The 20,104-nt window shown below is 39.0% G+C and overlaps 1 protein-coding gene across 1 annotated transcript in view; it reads right to left on the bottom strand.

The window, feature by feature from the left end:
- Positions 1-20,104, bottom strand: part of DOCK3 (dedicator of cytokinesis 3) — a 4,843,230-nt gene that overhangs the window by 860,551 nt on the left and 3,962,575 nt on the right. Inside the window, exon 21 of the mRNA XM_044077993.1 lies at positions 5,237-5,337. Coding sequence (XP_043933928.1) covers positions 5,237-5,337 — 101 coding nt within the window. The remainder of the gene's footprint in view (positions 1-5,236; positions 5,338-20,104) is intronic.

Genomic DNA, 20,104 nt, shown 5'->3' on the forward strand with positions numbered 1-20,104 from the left:
GATAGAGAATGTAATATCACAGATGAGTTGGGGGAAAATGGAGACCTATAATTGGCAAGCGGGGCATCACTGCACAGGAAAGGGATGCCCAGTGGTGCTCATAGGTCTATGGAAACCCATGGTGGGCAGCCTAATCCACCCCAACAGAGTCCACCAGAAGCAGGGGAAGGCACTAGTTCAGGTACATAAGACCATGGGTTAAATGTTTTAACTGCAACCAGTGAGGCCACGTAGCATACAGATGTCCACAGATGCAAGGTGGGGACAAAAGGTGGAACAGCCAGTAAGTGGGAATGACAGAATTCCAGTAGTAAGTTGTCTGGAGACAACAAGGGTACCAAACTGCCACAAGAGGTTATATCTTATATCTTAGCAGTTGGAAAACAGGCCACTGCTAAGGGAGACACAATCTCTGACCTAACCATTGTAAAGCCTGCAATGATTAAAGAGGAGCACTACTTGCTTGGACAGTCTACTCCAGACAGAGCTTTAGGAGGGACCCCATTCCAATACAGGAGGTTAACTTCAGTCCAACAAAACTTCAGACAAATAGCTGAAATTAAATTACTTTATGGCAGCAAGGAGACACAGAGTCTGTATTGAGAGGCTTTCTGTATTGTCTTGAAAGTGTTTTATTGTTTTATGACCTCCAGCATTTGCCAAAGATCTGAGGAAAAGCCCTTGTCTATGCATTTTTACAGGTAGATGCTAAATGCTACTAGCTGCCATCAATGGTTGTTTTGAGGCCTGGGGACTAGGAATCAGATGACAAACAATGAAGTCATTCTGCAGGTTATTCCAGCAGTAATATTTGAGAAAACTCTGAGAGAGACACAGCATTCTGTATTCTGCCTTGGACATGGCAACATATAGAAGAACCATTCACCACGTCTGCTTTGCTCTGTAAGTAAGTTAAACTACTGTATAGTAATTCTCTTAGATTCAGTCAGGAATATGTTGAAGCATAGTTTAGATGTTTTTCTTCATTTATTTGAGACTGTCCTGCAATGTTGTTTTAAATATTTCCTGTGATTTTGAACTCTGATGTCACTTTAAATACATATTTATTATTGTCTTGTTATTTTATTATTTATTACTAAATATATTTAAACATTTCATTGTTGCTGATCTGTGTAGAGAAATTTAAGTTCTGAGACTACCTGCATATTTACTGGGCGACACTGTGGGCCACTCCTAATAGCCTTGCTCTTGGTCAAACTACCATTTGTATTAATAGTAACATTACACAGTAAGATGGGACACCCTTTGTTAGGGGCCTTAAAGTAGCTGATAAGGAGCTGGCTGGTGGCAGTGATAACTACCTTATAGTCTGGGCAAAAGGGGGCATAGCTAGTAAAGCTGTGCTAGCCTTTCTCAGGTGTGTGTGTGTGTGTGTGTGTGTGTGTGTGTGTGTGTGTGTGTGTGTGTGTGTGTGTGTGTATAAAACAAATCTCCAAGAGCGTGTCAGCTACTTGGGCAGGGACATGAAGCACTGATTGGACAAAGAGAGTGTTGGAGGACCTGGCTTTGAACCCTGGCTAAGGACTCAATTCTGTAGCTGTGCCAGTGGGGAATCTTACTGGGGATCTGGAGAAAGAGGAAGAAACCAAGCCCAGAATGACTGTGGTCTGTGTGCTCTTAAGGGAAACTGCACATGATGCAGAGAGCTGCATCTGGAAATACTGTGTGTGTACTTGTAATCCTCCCAATGTATGTCCTCCACTGGTGCCAGTGATGAGGCTTGAGGCTCCTTAATTACTGGTCCAGTGGTGGGGCATCACAATGATGGGAGTGCATTCCAGACTTTGGTAATAGAAAAAGAGTAGAGTAATCGGCCAGCAGGAAATTTTGATTTTTCTACTTGCAAGAGAAATTGATTTTCAGACCTGAGTGGTCTATTTGGTTTGAAAAATGAATTGCACACTATTTAATTTTCTGTGTTTTAACAAACTTTTAATAGAGTTTAAATTTACATGGCTCTTTTGTTCTTTTACTTTATTTTATTTTTAATTTGTTTTGTTTTCCTTTTTAGGAACAAAAGTGATGTTTTGAGCAATGAATTAATGATCCCATAATTTATGTTTGGAAATAGTTAAGGTAATGTGAGCAATTTACTTTCTTAGTTTTATCTGTTAGAAAGTATGAAAACAATTAAAGTGAGTCTAGAAAATAGCTTATTAGGTGTTAATTATTTTATTTTCCATTTTTTTTCGTTAATGTGATATTGGGAAACATGCTGTAATAAGTTTACACTACAGGATTTTTATTCTGAAGTGTCTGTGACAGTATGCCAATGGATGTTTTCTCTTTTTTTCTTTTAGTTATCTTATTGTTTATTTGTTGTAAATATTTTAACTTTTTCTTGACACTTCTATATAAAATAACTTTAGCATTACTCTTCTTCCAAATGACAGAATCTTTAACATCTGCCTGAACTACCACCATTTCAAGCAGATGGAACTTCTGTTTAATGTCTCTTCTGAAAGTTGGAACCCTAGACTTCAAACATTCTTCACATACTGCATTGCACTGTCTGATCTAGATTAAAAATCTAAACATCTTGTTTAGGAAATTAACTCACAGTCTTCAGATCTCCTAGCCATCACAGGAGAGTGATCTACCTTCTGAGGGACTGCTACTGTTTTACCAATTAATTCTTACAGCTTTTCTTCTGTGATTTTCTGTGTTTAGAATGAAAGGCAGACTGGTGTTTAATATCATACTTAGAATACTGAAGAAATGCAATATCTGTTACTATTTTCAGAAAGGCCATAGTGTTGAAGTCCACACAGCAAATAGCATTTTGTGTGTGTGTATGTGCAGGTGTGCTTATGTACATATGTGTATATGTACCACTTGCCGAGTGATATAATGTGACCTACCCTTCTTTTCAAAAACATCATAATGTATTCATCATTAAATGAATACACATAATTATTGCTCTTTGCAACACAGAATAAAAAGCCAGTTTCCATTATGCAAAAGGAATGCAAGAACAGATGATGTAGCTTCATTTCACTCTAAATTTCATTTTATTTAACCCTTGTATTAATCAGGGAATTGAACCTTTCAGAAATACAAGTTACTTGTGAGACAAAACAAATAAAATAAATTACATCAAAACAAACACATAACATATTCTTTAAAAATATATTCAAAATACATAATAGAATGAACTGTAAGTTTGAAAGCAAAATGTTCAGAGTTGCTAACTTCTAAAACATCTTCAGTATAGATATAGAATTTTTCTATGTATATGTTACTTTATATAGATTAATGTAATGTCTTTCAGCTTTTCCCGGTTAGGGGTCGCCACAGTGGAACGCCGGTCTGCTTATGATTGGCAGTAGATTTTTATGGTGCCAAGGTGTCAGCCTGATGTCCAACCTTCAATGAAGACACACCCATTCATGCACGCACCTACCTGCATGTCTTTAAACATCACTCGACCGTGGGGAGGACATGCAGACTCCACACAGAATATTTATTTATCAGTGTATTTTTTTGCCGGTTTCCTCACACATCACAAAGAAATGCCATTGGGTTAAATGGCTGCCTTCTCAATTGCCTGGAAGTGTGCATGCAGTGCTTATGCATTCTGCAATAGACTGATATCCTGCCCAGAATTAGTTCTTTACCCTGTGCCCAGTGAGCAGCAAAACAAGCTCTGGCTATGGATGAACAAATGAGATCTACTTAATTGTGAAGATATAGTATTTTACAACTCAAAGATGTAAAGAAATGGCTATTTGACATGAATAGTACAATATGGAATTTTTATGTGTAATGTGAAATTTTATTATGACATGAATATTACATTATGGGCTGCATAGTTCAATGGGTCTACTTCAAACTGTCAAAAGCCCACATTATCGAAGACGGGATTGTCGCGATGAGAATGTCAAACTCCCATTTCAGTGAACCACCAGAACAATGAAGATATTCCCAGGGTAAGTAACCACTTATCCAAAAATAAACAAAATCTAAACCGCACCATCCCTAACCCACCCAGGTAGGGGGCTATGTCCCCCACACTCCACAATGTGGATGGCTGCACCTCCCCCACTAAATATACCAACTCTGAGATGGCACTATATTTGGGAAAAGAGCAACATTCACTGTCTTGCACAACAGGTTACTTACCCTGGGAAGATCGTCATTGTTCCAGTGGTTTGCTGAAATGGGAGTTCGATATTCTCATCTCAACGATCCCATCTTCAAAGATGTGGCGTTTCGATGGTTTGAAGTTGACCCATTTCAACACTAAGTGTGCACACTTAAATGTGAAGCTTATGTAACACAAAAAAATGTAAATCTGCTTTAACACTGCTAAAGTCTGTTGCTGTATTTTTTTACCCCTCACTCCCTGATATGGAGGCTGTGCCCCTACACCTCTGGTTACTACATTAAGTAAATCCAACACTGCTGTAGCTTAGAGGAAGGACAGCTCATTAAGATACTGTCGTCTTGGAATTAGCATGCAATAATAGAAAGACACAGTTTGGTGCTCACATTTATGAGTGCTGAACATCTGAACTGTGAATGTTTGCCTTGTTTCTTACTTTGCAATTTAATACTTACCTTTGATAACGTATATAAGAATATAAGAATATATAATGCATGTTTTTAAGCTGTTAAAGTAATAGAATGAGAAATTAACTTCTGGCCATCTAAGATTGACGGGAAAAAGAATCTTGGATTTATACAAGTTCACCATACAATTTTGTCTGGTTCAGTACATACAAAGGAGCAAAAAGGTTCATTGTGATCTTACTGTCAAAATACATAGCAACAACAAACCACAGTGATAAAAATAAATCAGTATGCTGGATGTTTAAGGTCATCATATTAGTGACCAGATTCAGAAAATGTTCCTGCATTATGCTAAGTGATTTTGCATGGTCAATAGCCCTGGGGAGGGTGTGTGTGATTCACAGACACATGTGCCACTAGTTGGGAATGCTGAGCAGCAAGGTAGGATTCTCTCAAGGTAATATAAAATGTATAAAAAGTACAACACTGTGTATTTTTGTTCCCTTGAAGAGAACTAAAGAAAAATGAAATCAATGAAGAGCAAAGAACATACAAAAAGTTTTACAGAGCAAGTTCTAAATTCATCCACTAAGCAGCTTTCCTGAAAACCTTAATAACAAAAAAGTTGTTTTTATATCAACCTGTTCTCTTAGTAGTTACCATCAAATGTGTATTTTGCAGAAAAGCAAAGACAATGACTTACTTGTAAGCCAGTGCCCCTGCAAAGTGCTTCTGAATATAGGTGTCCATCACAGGACGGAAATGGAAGTACTTGCTGTCCCGCAACAAATTTATAATAAACACCTGAAATGACACAGAAGAAGGAGCTTTAGTTGCCATTTTGTTCAGAAGTTGAAGTGCCTCTCCACTAAATCATATCCCCAAAATTGTAGGCTTCTGCTGTAATAAATGATGATCCTGTTAAAAACACAAAAATAAGTATTTTTAGACATTGCAGTTGCTTCAAACCCAGAAGATTTAAGGTGTATCACACTTAGATCAAAAGCTGAAAGTTACTATACTTGCAAAGTATGCTACTGTAAATTGTTGAGTGAAAGTATCCCCAAAAAACGTAAATACAAGTTGATGAAAAAAAGGGACTGTTTTTGATATGTATTGTATTATATATAACAATTTGATTTAAAACATAGGCTAGGTTATCAGTCAGTTGCTTTATCTTTTGCAGACTGAATCACAGTTGCTTGAACTTTACTGCCTGAGATACTTATTGCTTCTGTTTGCTCACTACATACAGGGGCAATGTCTTAAGTAATTTCTAGTGTGATCAGACTTACAAATACTGAAGCTGTAATAAATGATGATTCTGTTAAAAGCACAAAAATAAGTTATTTTTAGACATTGCAGTTACTTCAAACCCAGAAGATTTAAGGTGGATCAGACTTAGATTAAAAGTTGAAAGTTACTATACTTGCAAAGCATACTACTGTAAATTGTTGAGTAAAAGTATCCCCAAAAAATGTAAATACAAGTTGATGAAAAAAAAGGACTGTTTTTGATATGCATTGTATTATATATAACAATTTGATTTAAATCATAGGCTAGGATATCAGTCAGTTGCTTTATATTTTGCAGACTGAATCACAGATGCTTGAACTTTACTGCCTGAGATAGTTATTGCTTCTGTTTGCTCACTACATACAGGGGCAATGTCTTAAGTAATTTCTAGTGTGATCAGACTTATAAATACTGAAGCTTCCTAAAGAAAGAGGCAGCCTTTCTGTTTATAAATCAGTGTTTCTCTGAAGTACAAAAAACAAAGAAAGAGGGTATGGTGGTACAAGATGGACTTAATCCTCTGGAAAAATATGCTATGTGGAGTTTTATTCTATACTGTGTTTCCTCATAAACTGACAGCCTCAAGTATATCTGTTTTAACTGCACTTGTACTCAAGTTGTTAGTTACAATGTGTTTTAGCCGGGAAGTAGAAGCAGTCTAGCTTTGAGGGCTCAATGAGACATGTAAATTGAATTATTATATGATATTTGTTTACCGGGAAAGTCCGACTAAGTCAAAGGAGGTCTTGGAAGAAAAGATCCAAATAACAGAAAATATTTTAGTAGCCCACTGAGAAAAAGGCATCCTTGCATAATACATTTCAGTTACTTAGAATGTTACAAATAGAGAGAAAAATACAAAGATGTTACAGAGAAAAATAAAATAAAATATTTACAATTACAGCTTGAGTATTTTTTATGCTTCCAGTAATAGGTTTGTAGGAGTCATAGATTATAAATTCTAGGCTAGCTGCCTTCCTGGGCCATTTAAGCCTAGCCAGTTTCTCTGCACTTGTGGTGTAAACACCTTAAACATCTTACTAACCCTAACCCACTATTACTGAAAGTCCTACTTTTTGTTTTTTATTACAAAGCATAGAAAGGAAGGAAGGAGTAGGAAAGGTTAGTGAGGAAAGGGAGAGGTTGAAGTGATAATGTAGTGGTGAAAAGGAAAAATTCAGGTCAGTCAGGGGTGAAGCATTAGCACAGCCATGATTTTGCTATGTGGTCTTTTAGTAGGTGCTTAAAGAATGGATTGTTGGTTACTCATTTAATAACTTAGTATTCCATGTTTTGGGCAATTGAACAACTGAGCAACAGTGCTGTTTCCAATAGGTTTTTAAGGTTTGTAGTTAACCAAACATTGTTCCCAGTTTGCCCCTGAAAAGGGACTGCGTGTCCACTGTGCCTACTTGGTTAACAAATGAGTATTTATTTGGGGTTATGGGTTGGTATAATGGTTAAGGTATTAACCACACAGACACAAGGCACAGTTTGATTCTCACATTTGAGAGTAAAATTGGCTGTACTTAAAATGTCCTACAAAGATAGCTAGCTTAGTACTTACCTATGAACCTATGACTGGGTGCAGGTAGTGATTCCACAAGGCAGGCTTAGTCAAAGGCTGTGGAGGGAGTGCAAATATTTAAGAGGAGAGGCTGCATAGCCTACTTGACTTATTTGATCATGAGGAGCAATTCTGCCATATGACTGTTAACACTCACTTTAAGTACAGTCATGAAAGAAAGGTGAAATAGCATGTCCTCAAGTATGAAGTGAGACATTTGCAATTACAGTAGATTTTAAGACAGAAGTAATATATGCAATAATGTTTTACACATGGATTTTCATATCTTCCAAAGCACTGTGTTCTAACAACTTTTCACTAGCAGTCAACCTTTGCCTCCCGTCTGGGTTCTTCCTAAACTGGGTCCAAGCCTGGAATTCTGGGCCACTAAGCTCACACTCTGGAGTTATTAATATCTTGTAGGCAGTCACACACCTGGATCTTCAAGGGAGAGACCTATCTAAAAAGATAACAATCAAATAAATTGTGAACAGATGGCCGAGTAAGAATGCTGGAGGAATAATGCTACATGTTTTGTGAGTTTGCACTAATTATCATGAATTTGCACTAATTATGATGTAAGAGCAGTCTAGGTAGATAATAACAAAGTTTGTTTGCCACAGCGAAAAACAACAACCTGAGCAAAGAAAGACATGTAAGGAAGACTACAGTGAAATACTTAGGTTTTAGTCAACCAATAGAAAATCCCATAAAAAAGCAGAAGTAGTGAAGGCGTTCTTAAGCATCCTTCAGACATACAAAACTCCTCCCTTCTGCTGATATGATGATCATCTCGCTTAATTTTACTTTTGGACTTTGTGACACTCAGCTGCTCAATAAGCCTTTAGACAGGTGTGGCCTCTCTAACAGTGAATCCATAGATCAAGAAAAGGCAAAAAAATGTTTGCAAACAATAATGCCACTACACATATTTTAAGGTTTGTTCAAGGAACTTATGCCTTAAACATTTGTTTATTCTTTGTTGACCAGGTTAATCCCACCGGCCTCTTTTCAAGGAAGATCTGAGGTGGCATTTCTACTACTAGGGGAAATATGGCCAGGGCATTCTGGAACTTCCTTTACTCTTTTCTATAGATACTGGGGGATCTTTCACATCCACTTGAGCTATTTATTTATTTATTCCAGTTTGATAACCGGGGAGGTCCACTGGGCTCAGGGAGCCCGTTTTCAGTGAAGGCCCAGGGAGAAAAGCTCCAACAATACATAGTTACATGAATAATTACTAAGAAACTTTGCATTAATGACAAATAAACAGGTAGCATTCAAACATCTCATCTGAAGGATGGCACACCCAGCAGTGTTGCAACTATCTAATTCTGCCCTTCAGTGTTAGCAATCCAATCATATGGAGTGGGAATAGACCCCAGAGCCTTTAGGTCTTTTGGGACCAAAGGCAAGTATATTCCCTGTTGTGCCACTAACAATGGAGTAACAGAAGACCACTGTAAACAGGATGTGGAATGGTCAATAAGACACCCTGGAAATACAATTGCCTTAACACTATTAAACACAACCTTGACTATGCACAACTATTAGATGACATTTTTTTCCTGCAAAAGTTTGGCCTTCAACAATCCAAAAGAGGAGGTTCTAGCAAATATGAATGAAATACCGTAAATAATTAATAGTTCTCAGTTAAAGTGCATAAACTAACATTGAATACATGAATGACTGAAAGATGTTTTAGGTGTATCCTTAAGAATTCTAACAGCAGCTAAATATTTATTTATGTATTTATTTATTTGTCTTTGTTGATCAGAAAAGTCTGACTGGGCAGAGCCCATTTTCAGCAGAGGCCTAGGGAGAAAAGCTTCATTGCAGTACATTTATATTAACAAGTGAATTTCACACAGTTATGTTTCTTATGAAAATATAAATGTAATTACAAGCCAGGTATATACAGTGAAATATTTACATGACCAATTAAAGTCTATGCAGCTCTTGTAGCTCTAAAATCTTGCAGGAGGAAAATGGATTGATGCTGCAGAAGGAAAATGTTGCTTTAATGAAGTTTAGTGTTCATACATTTCAGTGAAGAAAGGTTTGCAAGGAGTTCAAGATATATTATGAAGTAATTTATAAAATTATGTAGGAAGGGAGATTTTTAATACTGCATAGCTTTGAAAAGGATTCAAGATACATAATGAAGTTTGTTTATTTGTGTCTTTCGGCTTTTCCCGGTTAGGGGTCGCCACAGCAGAACTCCCGTCCGCTAATGATTGGCAGTAGATTTTTATGCACAACCTTCAACGAAGGAACTCCCATTCATGCATGTCGCCACACAGAAGACGCTCTAATTGAGAATCGAACGGGCAACGTCTAACTGTGAGGCGACAACTACCGCAGCACCATAATGAAGTAAGTTATAAAATTAGAAACCGCAACACAAATAAAATAAACCAAATCCACAAACTGAAACCAAGAGACAGCAGGAATAATAAATAAATAAATAAATAAATGTACAGTTACTCCCAAAACAAAGGGAACCCTTGATGCCAGAGTCCACACTTCTTTACTGAAACACAGTAGATACAAACGCTTTCATCTCTGTCATTTCAGAGACTTTATCAAGATACAAAATGTAACAGGAAACACCCCATATATAACCCTGACCCAATTAACACCTTAAATCATCACACAATTAATTTCCTTCTCCTTCAACCTACAAAACTTTTTTAAAACTTCCCTAAAACAAAAATATATTTTAATCAATAAAAGCAAGTCTCAATGCAAATTCAAGATAAGTTATAAAAAGCACATATAAATATATATATATATATATATATATATATATATATATATATATACACACATACATTAAAGACCAAAAATTCCCTAAGAATAAATACATACATACTAAAAAAAATACTAAAAAAAATTCCATAACAGAAAAATTAATAAAAAAGGAAGACAATTAATAGACTTGAAAGGCACCCACCTTTCAAGTGCCTTTAATTTAAAAAATCAAACAAGGAAAAACATATAATTTAATCCAGGCCAAACAGTTGCAGTCATTCTAAGCTGTCAGAATGTTTCCAGTCTTTCTAACTGCAGAAGCCATGCCCCCCCCCCTCAAATCCCTTTTCAGCACATCAATTACAACAAACTTAAAAGAATGACCCTCATACTCCATACAATGCCTAGCTAAGGCATTCACTTTATTCTTCAGTCTAATGTCCCTGACATGCTCATAGATTCGATTCCTGAGTTTCCTCTCAGTTTTGCCTACATAGAAGCAGGGGCATTGTACAGATAAAGCACAAGAGACAACCTTCTCTGATTGACAAGTGCACTTGTCCATGAAACTAAAGGTCTGCCCATTGATGGTTACTGATGAACCCTCCATAATAAAACCACATTGGTTACATATCCCACATTTTTTCATGAGACCTTCTCTAGGGTTCTCGATAAGCCTTTCAAACATCTACCCTTCCTATAGACCACCACTGGGCACTACTAAAACATTTCCTGACCTCGTCACAAGATGACAAAATAACCCAATTCTTGTGCAAAATATCAGAAATTGATCTACTATCTGCACTAACTGTTGTAATAAATGCCAACTTAAAGTTTGTGTCAGCCCTAGAGTCAAGTTCTCCCTTGGTATTTACACACGATGACATAACAGGGTCCCCTATACTTCCAATATTCATTTCAGACGTATCATTAATTGTCCCATTCCCAATTTGAGATAAGACAGCCTTGAAATGACCCCTTTCCCTTTTGTTAGTAACCTCAATCATTGCCTCATGGATCAATAAAGGGGGGGTAACCTCTCCTCAAAAACATGTCCCTCAAAAACATCGCATTCATTCAAGAATGATTCAAAAAGGGACACAATGCGGGCTGCCCTCACAAACTATCCTTTGATGACAGCTTTTTTATGCTTGAATGGATGTGCACTGCTGAAGTGTAACAAACTATTTGAATAGGTCTCTTTTCTAAATATTTCAGCAGTAAAGGACTGGGAGCCCATGTCTTTGAATAATTTCATATCCAAGTATGAAATTTCATTCCTTTGAACAATATGTGTGAACTTCAAAAAGGGGTTGGAACTATTGATGTAAGATAAAAAATCAGATATTAGGTCAAAGCAGCCATCCCAGAAGATAAAAATATCATCCAGGTATCAGACATACAGCTTACAATAAGAAAAAAATGGGGACTCTTATAGGAATTTCTTCTCCCATTCAGTCATAATGATGTTAGCAAATAAGCCCCCACACTGTGAACCCATGGTCACACCATCAGTTTGAAGGGAAAATTCGTTCTCAAATAAAATACAGTTGTTCTTCAATACCAGCTCAAAAAGCTGTTCATACACATTAATCGTGTACTGGGGCACACCTTTAGGTAGCATAAAATCACAGGCCCACTCTAAACGAATGTCATGGGGTATCACCATGTAGAGGCCTTTCACATCCACAGTGATAAACACACCTGATTCACAAAAATTAAGGTTGTTAATTCTATCTAAAAAATCACAAGAGTCTCCACACATGTAATTCTCATCTGTTAACAAAGATTTCAGCTTAATATCCAAAAATTTAGCTATCGGATATGTAATGGACCCCCGTCCATCCATGATAGGCCACATAGGGGGAATTACTCAAACTCTTGTGGATTTTAGGCAAGCCAAAAATGGTGGGGATTCTTGGGTGCATCACAACCATATAATTTAGTTATTCTATAGTCAGTGACCCTTCAGTAAACAAATCATTCAACTGCTCCCTCACATTATGATATGAGCCATTCAATTCATTTAGTGAGATTTTCTTATAAAGAACACTCTCTAACATTCCTCTCATTCTTGTATTATAATCATCCAGATCCATGACGACCATACCCTCGCCTTTATCAGGCTTAATAAACTTGACATCCGGATTACTTCTAAGTTTTCCAAGGCTTCTCTCCTCGGCTACACTCAAGTTCAAAGGGGGTTTGCATCTAGGAATACTCCTCATATCTATCTCACACACCCTTTCAAAAAGGTGTAAAGAGGGGTGCAAAGGGGATTAAAAGTGCTTGATATATGTAAGGTGTCAGTGACATATTCAATTGAATGAAAATATAGGTTTAAATTCAATTTCCTAACATATTGCTTTAGATCTACTAAAGTTCTGACAATGTCGTGATTATTAACTGGTACAAAAGTCGTACACCTAGCCAATAAGTCACAGTCTGCAACCTCAATCTGCAATGATGAATAACCGAACAGCTTGAAATCACCAATGGTGTTCTGAAGAATTCTACAATTAATCTCTCCAACATCATCATTAATGGATGGAGTTACTGAAATCCCCCCTCCATACTCCCTTTCTCTGCTGGGCCTGTAACTGCCCCATCCCCTGTTCACTTGAGGATGCCCTTCTCTGTTGTAATGTTCACTTAACCTCTCTGACCTCCTCAGAGGTGGAAAGTCCCCTTCTAAAAAAGGTGTGGGAACATCTTCATTTCCCTCCAAGTCATTGTTGTCATTCCCAGAATTAATGCTAGAAACATTATTCCCTCCTCTGCCCCAAACCTGGGATTTGGGAGGTTCGGGATAGGCCAAACCATCCCTATACTGTTGTCTATCACATTCAGTTTTCTTCACCTTCTTTTCCCTTCATAGGTAGGTACTAGGCTATTGGCTTTAGGACCTATACAAGCCTAGCCAAAAAGGTACCCTAGGTTTCACCACCCAAGAAAATTATTTTCCTGTGCCCCTGTTGAGCAGAGCCACAGAGGTTAACCCCGGAGTGAATTTCCTATTTCCCATCCTATCATCAAGATTTTTCTTGAAGAGTGCTAATGAGGAGCTTTGTTTGATATAGATAAGGTAGTTAGTTCCAGAGTATGGGAGGTCTCTGGGACAGGAATCTATCAATCCATCATGTTCTGTTTATTGTGGTGACAAGGTTTAGGTCCCAAGAGCATGTAGCTTGGAGGGATTTCTTTAAGTGGAGCATGTCCACCAGCTCTGGGTTTGACATAGCTTTGTATGTTAGGCAGAGATTGCTTCTGAATAGGCGATATGCGACGGAGTAAAGCTGGAGTTTTTTGAGACGGTCTGCATAGGGCATCTGTTTGAGGCCGGTAATCCTCTTTGTGAGGTATTTCTGCGGCCTTTCCAGTTGCTGTAGATGTCTTGTGAGGTACATACCAAAAGAGGTATTGTACTCTATAATGGGTCTAATGGGTGATGAGTAGAGGGGAACAATTACCTTTTTTTTCCTGGATGAGAAACCTTTTGTGATGAGGTGTGCCACGTAGAAGGATTTCCTGACTACTGTGATGATGTGACTATCAAAGGAGAGACTACTGTCCACCTGCATCCCAAGGTTTCTTATCACACTTTTGATGTTAGGTAGGCTACCACCTATGTCGTAGCTCATGGGTACAGAGTTTTTACCAAAGGGGATGACAATGCACTTTATGGCATTGAGCTTGATGCCATAGCTTTGACACCAGGCATCTGTCTCAGTGAGGCTCTTTTGTAGGATGTCCACATCGTTAGGAGGTTTGATTATGGCTCCTAGTTTGCAGTCATCTGCTAACTTCATTAGCCAAAGACCTTCTGTGCTAGGTTGTACTTCAGAAAAGTAGATACCAAACAGGAGAGGACCCAGGACTGAACCTTGTGGTACTCCAATTGTCACTGGTTTGAAGTCGGATATGGAGTCTGCTACTTTCACAGTGTGGGTTCTGTCAGTGAGCCAGTTGGCAATCCATCTTGTGACATAGGGATTTATACATAGTTTAGTAAGTTTATCTACAATTCCAGAGTGGGGGATGGTATCAAAAGCCTTGGCGAGATCTAGATAGGCTGTGTGAACCACCTTACCCTCGTCTATGGCTTTGGTGACTGCTTCAGAGAAGTCAATCGGGTTTAGGAGACATGATCTGCCATTTACAAACCCAAACTGGGTGGGGTCCAGAGTTTGAAGATTACCGATGTCTTTGTTTATAAGTTCCATGATGATACGTTCCATGGCCTTGCAGACCAGGCTCGTTAGGTTAATGGGGTGGGTAGTTCCCGGGGTCCATGGTGGCTCCCCCTTTGTGGAGTGGGATAACCATTGCTGTGCACCATTCAGTGGGCACAAAGCCTGAGGTAAGGCTATGATTGAACATGGTGCTTAGGTGGGGTGCCAGTTCATTCTGTAGTTCATGTAGAACGCAGCCTGGGATGTTGTCAGGTCCCATGGATGCTGTGTTCTTGGCTTTGGAGAGTGTGTTTTTTACCTGTGCAGCCGTGATTACAAGAACTTTGCATTCTTCAGGTATAGAGATGGGCCCTTTAGGAGGGAGGGGGGGTATAGTTAGCACTGAACCTATCTGCCAGGATGTTGGCAATATCAGTTGGTTCTGTATATTTAGTGCCATTGTGCTGTAACTCAGAGCAGATCTGAGTGTTGCCATTGAGATTCTTGACATAGCTATAGAATGCTATGTGGTTGTCTTTAGAATTAGTGGCAATTATGTTTTCATAACTAGCTTTGGAGAATTTTATGAGGGATCTCACCTTCTTACTGAGGCTGACCAGGGAGTTCTTCCAGCCATGAGAGTTTACTCTTTTTTGCAACAGTTTCTTTCTTCTGTTGTAGAGCTTATGGCAGTGAACCACCAGATTGGCTTCCTTTTTTTGGAGGATGGCATCTTGGTTCTGTTAGGGATAGCACAATCCATGCACTTGTGTAAGGACTTATAAAGTGCATTTGTGTAGGATTCAGCAGTCGTACCTCTATTGTCCATCTGCATGGGTGTCGTGAAATTTGCAACTTCTGTCTTAAGAAGCGTTAAGTTGGCTTTGGAGAAATTTTTTATGGTGGTTTCCCTAATGGGGGGGTGGGGGTGGGATGTGGATGTCTAGAGTGATTTGCTTGTGGTCGGATATGACCAACAAGGAATTGACCTCTGGTGTGGAACACCAGTCACCCATGTTGGTAATGACCAGGTCTAGGATATTGCTATCCTTGGTAGGGATGTGGACAAGTTGATCCAACACATTGGAATTTATGAATTCCAGAAAACGTTGCGCAATAGAGTTGGTACATGAGTAGTTTTCTCAGTTAATGGTGGGGTAGTTGAAATCACCCATTATTAAGGTGTTGAGTTGTACCCTAATACTTTCCAGTGTATCAAGAAATGAGGACTGGGAATCCTGGGGCATGGTGGGATATCTGTAACAAGTTACAATTTGGATTGCGGTCTTGCCCAGAGTTAGTTGCACTTGGATAATCTCGGCTTCATTATGATGAGCAACTAGCCTGGAGGTGTGGATATCCTTAATGAATATGAACACACCTCCACCTTTAGTGTTTCAGTCCAGGTTAGGTGGCCAAAACGTGTGGTATGAATTATAGCCTGGTAATGCAGGGGTGCTCTCTGGAGCTTTGAACCAGGTCTCTGTCACTGCACAGATGTTGATGTTCTCCATTTTAAGGAGTGCCTTGAGTAAATGCATTTTGAGGTATAGACTTCTAGCATTGAGTAGCATTACCCTCAGATTTTGCTTGCTTGTACCTGTTACGCTGGTGAATTTGTCATTTGAACCTTGCCTAAAAAAGGCACTATAGGGGTGGCAAGAGCCTTAGCCAGTATCCATAATCCCAAGGGTGACAGGTGCAGACAACCTCTGGCAAAGCATCGTGGTCTGTCGATCATGTCATCCCAGGCAGACAGATACTGGATCCTTTTAGAATGACACCAGAAGCTTAGCCAATTGTTGAAGTCAATCATTTTGTCCTTATACTGTGGTATCATTCTGGGTGATGGCAGGATGCTACTCAGGGCTAGGGTCATACCTGCCTGGGCTACAAGATTGGAGAGCTCTTCCATGTCTCTTTTCATGTAGACCAGGGAGGTACATCTCAGGTCATTCACACCAACATGGACAATGACAGAGTATTATTTGTATTTGTTGTGGAGTGACCTGATTGCATGTGTTATGTGGTGGATCCTGGCACCCGACAGGCAGCTGACAGTAACTTTCTTCTTGTTTAGCCTGATGAGTGGAACATCAGTGTACCTGACTATAGAGTCACCTATGACTAGAGTGTTGGGTATGTTGTTATGCCTTATGGGCTGTGGTTGAGTCTCACACTGAGTTTGTGGGATATGTGTCATTTGGGTTGTGTTGGGGGGTGGAAGTTGCATGAGTTTCTTCTTTGGTGGTCTCTGTTGCTTGAGCAGATTTTTATTGAGAGCCTCCGGGAATGTAGGTGCGTGTTTTGTGTTGCTATGTGTGTGTTTTGGTGGTGTAAGTTTTGAGGAACTATGTGATGAGTGTGGTGTGGTGCAAGTATTTACCTTCTTCTCTTGACTGTCTAGTCCAGTCTTGATTGAAGAGAGCTTTGCTTCCACTTTGGCTATATAAGTGCATCTCTCATAGGTTGTAGTGTTGGGTGGTAGGAGGAGAGAGTTGTCTGTGTACATGAGGCAATTGCTGCATTGTTCCAATATGCCCAGATTCATCAGGTAGACAGCAGAAAACACCAGAAGCTGATCCTTAGACATGCCTGGATAGGTGCTTATTTATTAAGTACTAAGAACTGTTTTCCTCTAGACAAGTGAAGAAAGTTGAGTGCTGTAGTAATTTGTAGCTTATTTAGTACTTAGGAGTTCTGAACAAGTGCTGAGCTCAAATAAACAGATTTGAGTGCTAAAACTAAAAAAATGACTAGTTCTAAGGGAAAATTTGAAGAGCAAACTTTATGGCGCCAGGAATAGTTTAACCCTAGCTAAGTGGTGATGCATAAAGTGTATTTTTTTAAATAACCTGATGTTCTATACTTTTAAAAATCCTGTTATAATCAAACACATTATTTATATGCATAGCATCATCAACAATCAGTTTGTCCAAAACAGTAGCTTCGTTCATAAGTTCTACAAGCATCAAATCATTATGTTTAATAACCAGCTCCATATACTCCAAACCATGTCTGTCAAACAGTTGAAATAACCCCTTATGCAGCAATGAGTTAGCCACCAGCCCTGTTGGAAAACGCTACATGCATAAACCCTTCGGCACAATCCCTAACCTAATAAAGTCTTTAAAATAACAATTATCTAATTGGAGCCTTTTAATTTTCATCAGGAAATAGTCCAGCTTTTGTAAGTTAGTGCTGTAATCAGAACAACTCACCGCTCCTTCCCCTGAGGGGTTCCGGTTACTGAAGAGCCATTCATCATGTAAAAAAAGAGAAATACTCAGGCCATTAGGTTGCACAGATCCAGCCCCATTAGCCATAGCAACAGTACTGCTAATATGAGGCATACAAACAGTTCCATTAGTCCCAGTGTCCATACAATTAGTCCTAGGCATACAAACAGGTCATTCCCTCTTCCTCACATTAGGTCCAAGATTATTACAAAAGGCAGACCTTTCAGAAGAATTAAGCGATTCACTGTTCAAAAGCTGTTGTACGGCACCATTTCCAGTCCCATTCACAGTTTCCTGGTTGCAAGGTGAATCCTGTGTGCTATGCCGCTCCTGAGACGCAAGCCAATTGCTTGCCGAAATGATTGACTGCTGCTGCTGCTTAATCTGATTAAGTCACTCGGATAGGCGAGTCAGAAAAGCCAGCATGCCCTCATTTTCCCTCTGGATTGGCTGAACTAAGGCTGGTTGAGAAACACTTGCTTGCTGAGAGAAAAACGAGCCCTGCAAGGCAATATCCTGGGCTTCAAAAGCCATAAAAACAAGCCAAAAACTACAACACAAATAAAATAAACCAAATGTAGGCAAAACTGACAGGAAACTCAGGAATCGAATCTATGAGCATGTCAGGGACATTAGACTGAAGAATAAAGTCAATGTCTTAGCTAGGCATTGTATGGAATATGAGGGACATTCCTTTAAGTTTGCTGTTACTGATGTGCTGAAAAGGGATCCGAGGGGGGGGTCCATGGCTTCTGCAGTTAGAAAGATTGGAAGCATTCTGGCAGCTTAGAGTGAATGCAACTGTTTGGCCAGGATTAAATGATATGTTTTCCCTGGCTTGTTTTTTGGAATTAAAGGCACTTAAAAGGTGCGTGCCTTTCAAGTCTATTAATTTTCTTCCTTTCATATGAATTTTTCTATTATGGAAGTTTTTTTAGTATATTTTTTTAGTATGCATGTATTTATTCTTAGGGAAATTTTGGTCTTTAATGTGTGTGTGTGTGTGTGTGTGTGTGTGTGTGTGTGTGTGTGTGTGTGTGTGTGTGTGTGTTTTTGTATATATATATATATATATATATATATATATATATATATATATGTGTGTGCTTTTTATAACGTATTTATCTTGAATTTGCAATAAGACATGGTTTTATTGATAAAAATATATTTTTGTTTTAGGGAAGTTTTAAAAAAAGTCTTGTAGGTTGAAGGAGAAGGAAATTAATTGTGTGGTGATTTAAGGTTTTAATTGGGTCAGGATTATATATGGGGTGTTTCCTGTTATGTTTTGTATCCTGATAAAGTCTCTGAACTGACAGAGACAAAAGCGCTTGTATCTACTCTGTTTCAATAAAGAAGTGTGGTCTCTGGCATCGAGGATTCCCTTTGTTTTGGAGTAAATGTACATTTATTTATTTATTATTCCTGCTGTCTCCTGGTTTCAGTCCTTTTGTGTGGATTAAGTTATAAAATTAGGTAGGAGGATAGGGGAAATATCAGTAGTCTATAGGAAGACAGAGGTATATGTGAAATAATTCCATGAGTCACACTTAAAAGGTATCATTCCATTCGGGCTTCTCAAAGAGTTGGAGACAGCACATGCAGTGACCTGAGTTTTGGGAATAGAACTCAAGCTGCTGGTAGGGCTAGCTGGGAAGGACTAAATGAAGTGTCTGATGACCAGCTCTGCTATCCAAGGAGGACAGTCTGGGAAAACCCAATACCTGGCAGAACTCCAGTAAACATCAGAAGCATCTCTGGTTAACATAGGAGGCTCCAACCATATCTTGATGTCACTGTAAAGCCTCTTCCCCAACTAAGGACTCTAACTTCCTTCCATGAGAATGATGGTTACTGATTCCACACTCATAACACTCTTTGGGATCCCTCACTTTCTAGGCCTGAACAACTGTCACCAATAAGTTGTTTTCCTGATGAGTGGGTGTTTACCTGGTAAAACGTCATGTCTGGGATGTCCATCAAGGAGAAAGAGGGGAATCTGGGGCTGATAAATTAAAGAGACAAGTAGGTATAGCTGGAGGCTCTGGGGGGGGGGGGTTGGGGGACGTTTCTAATAATACATACAAACAAGGATCTCCTGTGATGCATTTGAAAGATAAAACTGCATTCAAAAAATACCACTTATTGAGCTATAGGTTCATAGGTAGGTACTAGGCTATCGGCCCAAGGGCCTAAGTAAGCCTAGCCAACAAGGTTCCCTGGCTTACGCCACCCAAGAAAGTTATTTTTCTGTGCCCCTGTGGAGCAGAGCCACAGAAGTGATCTCCAGGGTAGATTTCCTATTTCCCATCCACTCACCAAGATTTTTCTTGAGGAGTGCTAAATGAGGAACTTTGCTTGACATAGATAAGTAGTATGTTCCACAGTATGGGAAGTCTCTGGGACAGGAATCTATCCCTCCAGCATGTCCTGTTTATTGTGGTGGCAAGGTTTAGGTCCCTAGAGTGTGTAGCTCGGAGGGATTGGGATTTCTTTAGGTGTAGCATGTCCAACAGCTCTGGGTTTGACATAGCTTTATA

This window comes from Protopterus annectens, chromosome 7.part0, assembly GCF_019279795.1.
Source record: "Protopterus annectens isolate FY-2018-M chromosome 7.part0, PAN1.0, whole genome shotgun sequence".
Classification (NCBI taxonomy): domain Eukaryota; kingdom Metazoa; phylum Chordata; order Ceratodontiformes; family Protopteridae; genus Protopterus; species Protopterus annectens.